The sequence below is a fragment of the Saimiri boliviensis genome, chromosome 8 (assembly GCF_048565385.1).
Source record: "Saimiri boliviensis isolate mSaiBol1 chromosome 8, mSaiBol1.pri, whole genome shotgun sequence".
Taxonomy (NCBI): domain Eukaryota; kingdom Metazoa; phylum Chordata; class Mammalia; order Primates; family Cebidae; genus Saimiri; species Saimiri boliviensis.
The window spans coordinates 25,387,335-25,398,681 of NC_133456.1; the positions used below are offsets into that span (position 1 = coordinate 25,387,335).

General features: G+C 45.0%; 1 protein-coding gene across 3 annotated transcripts in view; it reads right to left on the bottom strand.

The window, feature by feature from the left end:
- CHCHD6 (coiled-coil-helix-coiled-coil-helix domain containing 6) overlaps positions 1-9,453 on the bottom strand; it is a 241,832-nt gene extending 232,379 nt beyond the window's left edge. For 2 of the 3 annotated variants that reach the window (XM_003944124.3, XM_010332003.3), the window contains exon 1: positions 9,271-9,453. In XM_003944124.3, the coding sequence (XP_003944173.1) occupies positions 9,271-9,357 (87 nt within the window). In that variant the 5' untranslated portion in view covers positions 9,358-9,453. Of the gene's footprint in view, positions 1-9,055; positions 9,182-9,270 lie in introns of those variants that run through there. The other variant, XM_074404176.1, reaches the window with a different exon arrangement.
- Positions 9,454-11,347: the final 1,894 nt, after the last annotated feature.

An 11,347-nucleotide genomic window follows, 5' to 3' on the forward strand; every position in this document is an offset into this window, starting at 1 on the left:
TTATGTTTCTGGACTCGCAGTTTAAGACAAGAAAACCTGAGCCAGTGGCTTAAAATTTAGTCCTACAAGTATTTGACTGACTTGTACCAATCTCTGGCTTAGGTGCTGGAGACAGAGAGATGAAGAAGATGTGGTCCCTGTTCACTGGGCAGTAAGGGAGTAAGCATGGAATAGATCATTTCGGTCCAGGGCAGTAAGCCCTGGGAGGGGAGCACAGAGTCTGCAGGGGACACCACCGAAGGCTCCTTCTGAAGGCAACCCTTGCACTTGGCCAGCCAAAGGAAGGGAGGAGAATCACAGGTGCACATGCATGAAGCAGCTTAGGGTCACGCAGGGGCAAGTGTCCCTGCAGGGAGGTGCAGTGAAGGCAGAAAGTGGCACCCACACATGAAGGACCCCGTGAGCCAGGCCTAGAAATGTGTCTTTAACTGAGAGGCAAAGGGGAGATATGAAACGATGCAACACAATTAGCCTCAACTCTGGACAGTCCCTGGAACACAAGAACCTGGTCACAGGCTACCTCTAGGAGCAAGACTGACGAAACACAGCGCAAGGAAGATGGGCTTTTCCCCGGCCACCTCCTTTTAACTGTCTGCATTTAATGACCATCTGCTGGAAACCTGTTCAAAAGTAAAATTTACCTTTTAAAAAAAAATTACCCTGGTAGCACCAGAAAATGTAGATTTGTGGGAAGCAAGCTAATAAAGAACAATTTGTCAGATGGTCAAGGGGAAGACAGTGTGGTCCTGTACTGAGAGTAGGAAGGAGAAAGATGAGAGGACAAAACTGAGAAACTGATGGAAGGTAAAGCTCAAGACTTGTTATGAATGTAGAGAAAGAGAGGAATGTGGATGACTGTCAGCTTTCTCGATGAGGGGCTGGGTAGTAGAGCTACTCACAGCATAAGAGACAAGGGTCATCTTTAAGGGGTTAGAGGAAAAATGCGGCTGAGCTCCATTTGGACATAGTCAATTAAATGCACGCATGGGGCATGCACGGGGCTCTGGCAGGGGCATCTAGAAAGCTCTGGGTTGGATATTTAGAATCTGGAAGTCATCGGTGCATGAATGAGGATGAAAGAGAATGGCCGGGGACAGGGTGCAGAAGGGACAGCCATCTTGGGAATGGTTGGAAGCTCCTACCAGACACAGAAAGGGCAGAGACGGTCATTGATGCTGGACACCAGTACCACCATGGAGAGCAGAAGCGACCCCTTCCAACAGAGGGAAAGGCAGCACTTGAAACCTGGGAGGATTAAGGCTGCCTCCCAGTGCAGCACCTTTACTTTCCAAATGTGGGAACTGGTCCGAGATGAGCTTAGTAAGGGTTACAATTAACAACCACGTTACATTTATAGATTTATCTTTTACATAGAGAGAACGCCAACATTGTGTTGTGATACAAGAAAGGAGGAATGTAATGGAATTTCATCATAGATCATCATAGATGAGGGTCATATGCTGAAGTCAGAAGTGGAAATAACTTTTAACTATTGCACTATTTAAGATGTATTACTATTATTACGATAAAATTTAAAGAATGTTCAAATAAACCTTGAGAGTGATTCCTGCTGCCCCTAAGGTACAGTGTGGTTGTGTAGATGTCCCCTGCAGTCTTTCTCATATAGAGTGAGTTTCAGAACCTCCAAGGCAGAAAAACGGATGGCACCGGGGGAAATCTACATGCAGGTATGTGGGTCTTCAACCATCCTGTCTTTAAGATGAGCCTCCACCCCTCAGCAGCTGAGGCGGAAAAGGTAGAGAGACCTAAAGTATTGTGCTTCCCTGTAGAATTTGCTTACTTTGCTTTCTAATGCCTCAACACTTGTCAGAAGATGTGATGGATTCAGGAGCATCAAACAGAGTAACACATGTGAAAGTAGCTAACCCAGAAACCAGCACAGTGTGTACTCAAGCAACGTTTGCTGGACTTAAAATCAGAAGCAGATACTATTTATTGAAAAGTAGTAGAGAAGATGGCCACCTGTTTTCTGGCTTTCCAAGTTGGCAATTCCTGATGTGGGCTCCATCAAATTGCACTCATCCAAACAGCCAGGTGAGTTTTACAGTTGCGGAAGGAAGACCAGAGAAGACCTATAATGCAACCCCTTCGTGGTGTCTATGCTAAATGGGTGCATGGAGATGCTACATCATATCTCCATCTTGCACGTTAGAAGAAAGACTCATCCTTCTGAAGTGTCAGGGCATCAGTCCCGGGTCTTGGATCTTCTACTTACTACACTGCCTTTAAGCAAGTCAACTAAGATGAATGCTGCTACCAAAAATCAGACATTCTAGAGTGAACAGGATCCTAAGCACAGAGGTTAACATCTAGCAGGAACAAAAGAAAGAACAGGAAAAGTAATCATGTAAAACATATCATAACGAACATCCACATTCAAGCTGAAACAATCAAGGAGGCAAGCTCGGAAGCATTTCCCTAGACAACCACATGGCGGAAAACAAAGTCCGCCGCACACATCCAGAACAGGTCTGTGGTAAAGCTTGGAAGAATAAGATTCTCATGCACAGCTGCCGCATGATTACCAGCTTGGCTAGAGAAGGACTGTCCATTCATTAATCCAAGCATGTAACCCAACATATATATACTAATAAGCAGACACTATAATGGAAATCCAGGATTTGCCCTCCTAGAGCTTATAAAAGAAAAACAGGACATAAGAGAGAAAGCAGTGGCCATGACTATTGAAGGATAAAGTTATCAATCTGATAAAGGACATCTACAAAAACCCTACACCTAACACACTTAGATGGAAGACGGAATCCTTTCTCCCTAAGTTCAGGAACAAGGCAAGGACATTTGGAGATTCTACCCAAAGCAAGAGGGCAAGAAAAAGGGCATCCAGACTGGAAAAAAAGTCAGTCTATTTGCCAACAACATAATCCTACCTGTTAAAAGGCCTAAGAAATACACACACACACACACACACACACACACACACAACCCTACTGGAACTAATAACTTAGTCTAACGAGGTTGCAAGATACAAGATCAATATACAGAAACCAAATATATTTCTACATAAAGCAACAACGAGCCCAAAAATAAAAGTAAGACAACGACTTCATTCACAACAGCATCAAAAATAATACTTGGGAATACAATTCAGAAGTACAAGACTTATATACTGAAAGTACAAAACACTGCTGAGAAAACTTAAGAAAGATCTAATGACTGGAGAGGTATTTCATATTCACTAATTGGCAGACTCCATATCACTAAAATAGCAATTCTCCTGAAAGTAATTCAACACAAATCCTATCAAAATCACTGTCAGCTTTTTTGCAGAAGTTGACACTTATCCTAAAATGTATACAGAAATGCAAAGGACCCAGAACAGATAAAACAATCTTGAAAAACAACAAAGTTAGAGGACTTACACATCCCAGTTTTGAAAGCTACAGTAATTCAGCATGACAGCATTGTACCGGCATAAGGATAGACATAAAAATCAATGGAATAGAACTGAAGAGTCCAGAAATAAACCCTTACATTTATGTTCAATGGATTTTCACAAGGTAATTCGATGGGGAAAGAATACTCTTTTCAACAGAGTCTGGAGAAATAAGATGTCTCATGAAGCAAACATCAATTTAGATCAGGGTTCAGCAAACTCTGGTGCTTGAGCCAAATCCAACCCACCACTTGATTTTGTAAATAAAGTTTTATTGGAACACAGTCAAACCATTCACTTAAACATATTGTCTGTGGCTGCTTTCCCCTACAATGGCAGAATTGAGAACAGTCATCCTTTGGTATCCATGGAGGATTGGTGTCAGGACCTCTGTAGATACCAATATCTGAGGATGCTCGAGTTCCTTCTATAAAATGGCATAGTATTTGCATATAACCTATACACACCTACTGTGCACAAAGATATCTTATAGCTCAATAATAAAAAGACAAATAATCAAACTAAAAATAGGCAAAAGATCTGCATATACTTTTCACCTAAGAAAATATACAGATAAGCACATGAAGAGACACTCGACATCATTAGTTATTAGGGAAATGCAAATTCAAACCACCACGAGATACAATTTCACAGCCACTAGAATTGCTAGAGCCAAAGATGATAACAGGTGTTGGTAAAGACACGAAGAAACTGGAACCCTATATATTGCTGGTAGAAATCTCAAATGGTACAGCTTCTTCAGTACACAGTTCAGCAGTTTCTTTAAAAATTAAACCTGACCATTCATCAAATTCAAAAACTGAATGACAGCAAATCTACTCTCAGGTATCTATCCATGAGAACTAAAAACATATGTCTTAAAAAAATGTATGATACATAAATGTTCATAGCAGCATTACTCACAATAACTAAGAAGCAGAAACAATTCAAATGCCCTCAACTGGTGACTGAATAAGCCAAATGCAGTATATATATAAAACAGGATACCATTCAGCAATAAAAAGGATGAACTACTGATACATACTGTATCATCAATGAACCAAACAAAAACACTTGCTCAGTGAAAGAAGCCAGACATAAAAGACACATGAATCATTTACAGTCAGCCCTCTGTATCCATGGGTCCAGTGGAAAATATTTGGGGAAAAAAAACAATAAATAATATACCAACAAAAAATATAAATCTTTTAAAACAGTGTAACAACTATTTACATAATGTTTACACTGTTTGGGTATTTTAAGTAATCTGGAGATAATTTAAAGTATACAAGAGAATATGTGTAGTTTACAGGCAAATACACCATTTTCCATAAGGGACTTAAGCATCCAAGGATTTTGGTATCCATGGGGGTCCTGGAACCAATGACCCATGGATACCGAGGGGTAACTATCTGAAATGTCCAGAAAAAGTAAATTTGTAGAGAAAGAGGATTAATGGTTACCTGGGACTGGGAGTGGGAATGGGGAGTGACTGCAAACAGGCCAAGGCATCTTTTTTTTAGGTCTTGTAAATGCTCTACAATTGGATTGTGGTGACAGTTGCTCAATTCTGTAAAGTTACTAAAGAGCATTGAAATGGGTGAATTTTATAATACGTAAAGTACATTTCAATAACATTGTTTTTGTTTTTTTTTAAGAGATGGGGTCTTGCTATGTTGGACTCAAACCACCAGGCTCAGGTGATCTTCTGCCTCAGCCTCCTGCGTAGCTGGAACTACAGAAACACACCACTGCAAGTGGCTTAAACCTGTTTTTTTGATTTTAAAGAAAAATCAGTGTCACCAGATCAAACCTTTCCAAAGCTCTGCTCCTGACTAGAGAACTGCAGTGTGGCCTCCAGAATAACATGTTCACAGTCCTGCCTGGCATTCAGGCCCTGAGTCTGGCCTTGTCACCTGCCAGATCCTCAAGCATCCTGTCCTCCTGTGGCTGCCAAGCATGTGGGCTTTGGAGTCAGAAACTCTGAGGTTCTAGCTCTGTGATCTTGGGTTACTTGGCCTCACTGAACCTGTTTCCTCACTTCTGAGATGGGGATAATGACCTCTCACAGATGAGCATGTGGAATTTCTGGGGTGATGCTCTGAATACAGCGGGCACAGTGCTTAGCACAAAGTGAATATGCACACTCTTCACAGGGCTGGCTCAGGCCACAGTCAACGTCTCCTCCTGAGAGGCACTGCCTGGCCATCCCACCTCAAGTAGGTAGCCCCAGTAGCCTTTGCACCCTTTTTGTTTCCTCCTTAGCTCTTGAAGCTCATTGAGTCTTTTGCCTGTGTTTCTTCCTTTCTGGTCAGTTCTCTCTACTGGGCTGAGGACTCTATGATGACAGGGTCATTGGCTTTGTCCCTCATTGTCTCAGCAAGACCAAGACCAGTAACATGAAGCCACTGAACATTCACTGAGGTAAGGAATAACTGACGGCTGCAAGTGCAGTGCTCTGGCACACGGCCTCTCTGGCACTGGCACATTAGGGGACTCACTTCTGTGTCTGACTACATCCTTCCCAATCTCCCCCTCCGCCGTGGTCCAGAATCAGCCTCATGGGAGCAATGCATGATGGTAAAGTCAATCAAGCCTGGAGAGGGTAATGAGTCTGGAGTGATTGGAGCAGGGGTGGGCTCAGTGGTGGGAAAGGGGAAAAGGGTGGTGAACAGTGAAGCAACCAACATCAGCTAAATCACCAAATAGAGTGGCTCACACTGAATGGAGGAGAGGGAAAGCAGACACACACAGGACGTGACTACCATGTGTGCTTTGTCTCACTGGAGGATGAGGTTAAATGTACTGGTTGAAACAAAATCTTTACCTATTTCACACGTTTTCTCTGAAAACTGGAGTTGACTATAACTGCAGCATTTCGTATTAATTAAATTTCTTTTACCATCCATGGAATTATGGTTTGAACACACTTTGTGAATTTATGCAAATAAGTATGTAAACTAGCAAGACCTAGCACTTTTTTTTTTTTTTTTTGAGACAGTGTCTCACTCTGTCACCCAGGCGGAGGGCACTGGTGTAATCTCAGCTCACTGCAACCTCTGTCTCCTGGGTTCAAGGATTCTCCTGCCTCAGCCTCCCAAGTAGCTGAATTATACAGGTGCATGTCACCACACCCGGCTAACTTTTTTATTTTTGGTAGAGACAGGGTTTCACCATGTTGGCCAGACTGGTCTTGAACTCCTGACCTCAGGTGATCTGCCCACCTCGGCCTCCCAAAATGCTAACAAAACAGGCATGAGCCACCATACCTGGCCACTAACACTTAATCTTAAAGGGACTAGTACACTATCTAGAACCAGGCCTCAGGAATTAAATACAAATGGTCATTACGAATATTCAACTTGATCTAAAGAAGCTGGGGCAGATCTTCTTTGGCATCTACCTCCCATTAAATTAACCAATTTGTTCACTTTGGCAATTGTTTTGTTGATGTGGCAATCTTTTTCACTCCCTTGCCTAAAGACAAGGTGAATTCCTCAACCCTCAAGTAACTTTGCTAACAGTAAAAGCCCCTACACCATAACACTTCATTACCATCACCTCCTTTGTTCAGCCTTCCTCTTTCAAACCCAAGTAGAGTGAAGGATGCGGCTCTCATAACATGGGGCTGTACACCTCACTGTGCACTTCTGGACAAGTCACATAGCCTCTCAGATTAGTTTGCCCAGCTGGTAAAGGAAGTAGTCACCAAAGTTCCTTCTAGTTTTACTAGTCTGATACAATTAAGTGGGGCACCAGCATCCTGTCAGGACAGGTACAGGTATTGTCACAAAATGTTCAGGCTGCCCTGCATATACATCATGGGGAGAGGGGAGATTAGAGTAGTGAGAAAAAGTTGTTTTTTGCACCCGAAACATGTGCATTAAAGTCCCAGAAGTTACTCAGGTTAACACCTTGGGCAAATTCCTTAACCTCTCTAAGCCTGAATCTCCATCTTTAAATAAAGAGAATTTACATTTTGCAGAAGTATTTAAGAGAACTAAAAATAAAATGTACTTGTCTTATATAATACTCAAAAAAGAAGTTTCCAATCAACTTGGAAGACGGTAACCTTGCCCAGGCACTCCCCTGAACCTCTGAAGACTCCAACTCAACTTTCCAACATTTCCCAAAACAAGAGACCAAATCACAAGGGTGAGAGCACCCAAACAGACCCAAGCATATCTTTCTAAATTCCAATTCAGGTTCCTCCCTCTCGGCCTTCCAACACAAGCCATCTCCTCCCCATTTAATCCTTGCTACAAGTGAGGTCAACAAAACTATACGACACCTAGCAAGCACCAAATGTGTCAACCACTCTGCTAGGCTAAGAACAGAGGCCCCCACAAAGCACTCTTTGTGTTTCCTTAACACTTTCGCAGACATCATCTTATCCTAGGCAGTACCTAGGATACATACACATCCTTTTTTTTTTTCTTTTTGTAGCCATTGAGGCTCAAAAGAGTTTTTCACTCAAGGTCACACAGCTAATAAGCACCTGCCAGACCTCCTGAAGTCTTTCTGAGCCACCTCCCTAATTCCTCCTTAATTAACTAATTCACCTGCACCCAGCTCTGTGCATTTCATTTAAACCTGGTCCCTTCTACTGGGTTCATTCATTTCATCTCTCCACAGTTACTTACAAAGCATCCACAGGTGTAGACACAGATGTAGGAGGAGGCAGAGCACAACAATATGCCCTGGAGTGGGCTTGTTTCAATTCCAGCTCTCCCATTTGCTATTTACATGACCTTGGATCAGTTCCTTCACCTCTCAGTGCCTTGGCTCTCCTTGATGTATAATAATGAGCTAACAGAATTCTGCTGCTCTCATAGGACTGTTGAAAATTAAATCAGTTCCTTATAAAGGGTTTAGTCCAACGCATGGCCCCTACACTGGAATAAGAGCTGCTTTTATTCTTCTGGGTTCTGGTACAGTCTTCAATCAGACAGAAACCTTAGCCTCAACAAGCTTACACTCTAGCGGAAAGCACAATCAACAAGTAAACAATTATCAATGGAAGCTTCACATTGTAATGAGTGCTATGAAAATAATAAATCTGCGACAGGGTGGAAGGTTACTTCAAATTGGGTGGTCAGGAAAGGATTCTCAGGTGATATCTCGGCTACACAAGAATTACAAGAGCAAGCAGGATGCAAGGAGAGCTGAAGGAGAGAAAACAGCCGGCGCACAGACCCTTTACTGGGCCAGCAGCAGCCTCCGGAAAACACGGCGGTCCTGAGGCTGGGGACCAGGTGTGAGTGCTACGAGAGGGAAATAGCCCGAGATGCCGTCCCAGAGGTCGGCGGGCACCAGCCAGCTTTGGAACCAGGGAAGGCATCATCCAAGCACGCTAGGAGCCCACCGGAGGATTTTAGGCAGGGAAGGGGATCGGATCTGAGCTAAGATTTTTCCAGACCCCGCAGCTGTGCTGTGGAGAACAGACAGGCGGGGGAGAGCGGAGTTCCCAGTCAAAGCCCAGGTGGGAGGTACCGCGTACCCAGAACCGGAGGCGCGCACCTGGGGGCGGGGGGGGGCACGGGGCTGCCAGGCTGGGCGCAAATTCAAGAGAAGTAAAAACTAAGCCGACCGGAGAGGGGACGTGGCCCAGGCGTCTCTCGTGTCCTGGCGGCCTCGCACCTTGTCCCGCTATCCACTCCTTCCCTGAAGCCGGTGTCGCGAAGCTCCAAGGCTGCCAGCCTCTGGCTCGCGTACCGGCGCAGCTTAGTCCTGGCCTGAACCCCGGCGTCTCCCAAACCCCACGCCCCTCACGCGTGGAGGGAGCCCTGGCCCAGCGCTCCGCCCCGCACCTCCCCCGCCCGCGTGCCCGCCCCGGCCCAGGCGGCGCTGCTCACCCGGACGCCCTGCAGCACCCGGACCCGCTCCTCCTCGTCCACTCCGAAGGACACCCTACGGCCCTCGCTGCTCTCCGTACTCCCCATGGCGAGCTGCTGGCGAGCAGGTAGCCACCCGACCTGGGACCCGGCTCCGGAGTAACCGGGCCAACAACGCTTTCCAGGACTCGTGCGGCCGCGGCACCCGCCAACAAAATCACGTTCTATTGGCCGCCGTCGGAGGCTTCACCAATCGGATGGCTCGGATTCGCGATGCCTTTTGGGGGTTGTAGTCCTTCCGTTTGGAGGGGCGGGGGCGTGGCGGTCTGCGCCTGCAGAAGTGCGTTAGGCTGAGGCCAAGGATAGGTACCAAGGACAGGGACACGTTCTCACTTTGGGAGTTCACCCAAAAGCAGCTCACCGTTGAGGGAGTTCACCGTTGAGGGAGAGCCGAGAGTGATGTTCTGAGGCCAGTAGACGCTGAGACGGCCAAGGCGCTCATCTGGAGGCAAATTTCTGAGGGTTCACCACTCCATTCATTCAGCAAACACTTATAGAGCAGCAGGGGCTGAGCGCCAGGCGAGCAAGGACCAGACCCTCGCATTACAGTACCCTTCTAAGACAGCGAGTGTCCCAACCTTGTGAGGTTTACAGTGCAAGGGAGGAAACAAGTGAAAAACCAAACATGCAGCCATGTAAACTGACAGTACACAGAAAACTGCATGGTGATGCCACTAGTGAAATGAACAGAAGGAGGCCTCTTTTAATTTCAGTGACCAGAGCAATCTCTGAAGAAGCTTTGAACTGAGCCCGAGGGAGAGTAGGATTTATACAGGAAAAGGTAGGGGAAGACGTTTTCTGGGACTCTCAAGAAGGAAAAGATAAAGAGCGTCCAGCCCATGGCTGGAAAATGAGAAGAGGGCAGAGAAGCAGTAAGGACCCAAATCATGTCGCGTCTTGTGAGGCAGGGTCTGTATGTGGGTTTTACTCTAAATGCCGCGGGAGGACAGGGAATGGTCCTAAGGATTTAGGAGGCATTGCCCAAGGAGGGTACATACCATGCGTGGAGTGCAGTGTGCCAGGCACTGTGTGTAGGCTTCTTACACAGGACCCTACGTGTAAGGGAGCAGGCAGATGATTGCCATTCATAGACACTGCTACCTTCAACTAAGCCCCTTTTTGTCCCTCTGATGTGCTGAATGGCTTTGATCTGCAAAAGTGTGCCTGAAACCGAGCTGGGCAACACTAGATGGAGCTCCTTTTGGCAACTTGGAAAGAAAGGGGTGAGGAGGAAAGGATGAATGAGAAAGAGCAGTAAGGCTCTGAGACTGAAAATAGCTCAGTGCAGAGTGAAGAAGCCAGTCAACATCCCAGAGATGGTGTGATCAGAGAATCTTTAGAAACAAAAGTATCTGCTAGTTTCATTCAAAATACTTAATTGGCACGCCCCACTCCACCCCCTCTGTCCTCCACTTCTTCCCTATAAGCAGGGCCAGTGTAGGGGATTCTGGTGCAAGTGGTTTCCTAAGGAAGTACCTCAGAAGATAGGAAGTGAGGAAGACAGGCTAAGAGGGGTAAGGAGTGGGGGGCACAGGGAAAACTGAGTAAGGGTGTGGTCAAATCTGGCCCTGGGCTTTCCTTTGTCTCCTTTCCTTGGAGGTTTATGATTACTGATTCAATCTCCTTACTAGTTATTGGTCTGTTCAGATTTCCTGTTTCTTCAAGATTCAGTTTTGATAGATGGTATGTTTCTGTGAATTTGTCCATTTCTCCTCCTAAGTTATCTAGTTTCTTGGTGTATAATTGTTCATAGTAGCTGATGATGATCTTTTGTATTTCTGTGGTATCAGTTGTACTATCTCCTCTTTCATTTGTACTTTTGTTAATGTGAAGTCTCTTCTTTCTTGATTAGTCTAGCTAAAGGTTTGTTAATTTTATTGATCTTTATTGTTGATCCTTTCTGTTGTTTTTCTAGTTTCTATTTCTGCTCTCATATTTTTTATTTCCTTCAGTCTGCTGACTTTTGGGCTTACTTTGTTCCTCTTCTAGTTCCTTGAAATATAAAATTAGGTTGTTTTGTGTCTTTTTTTTCTTAATG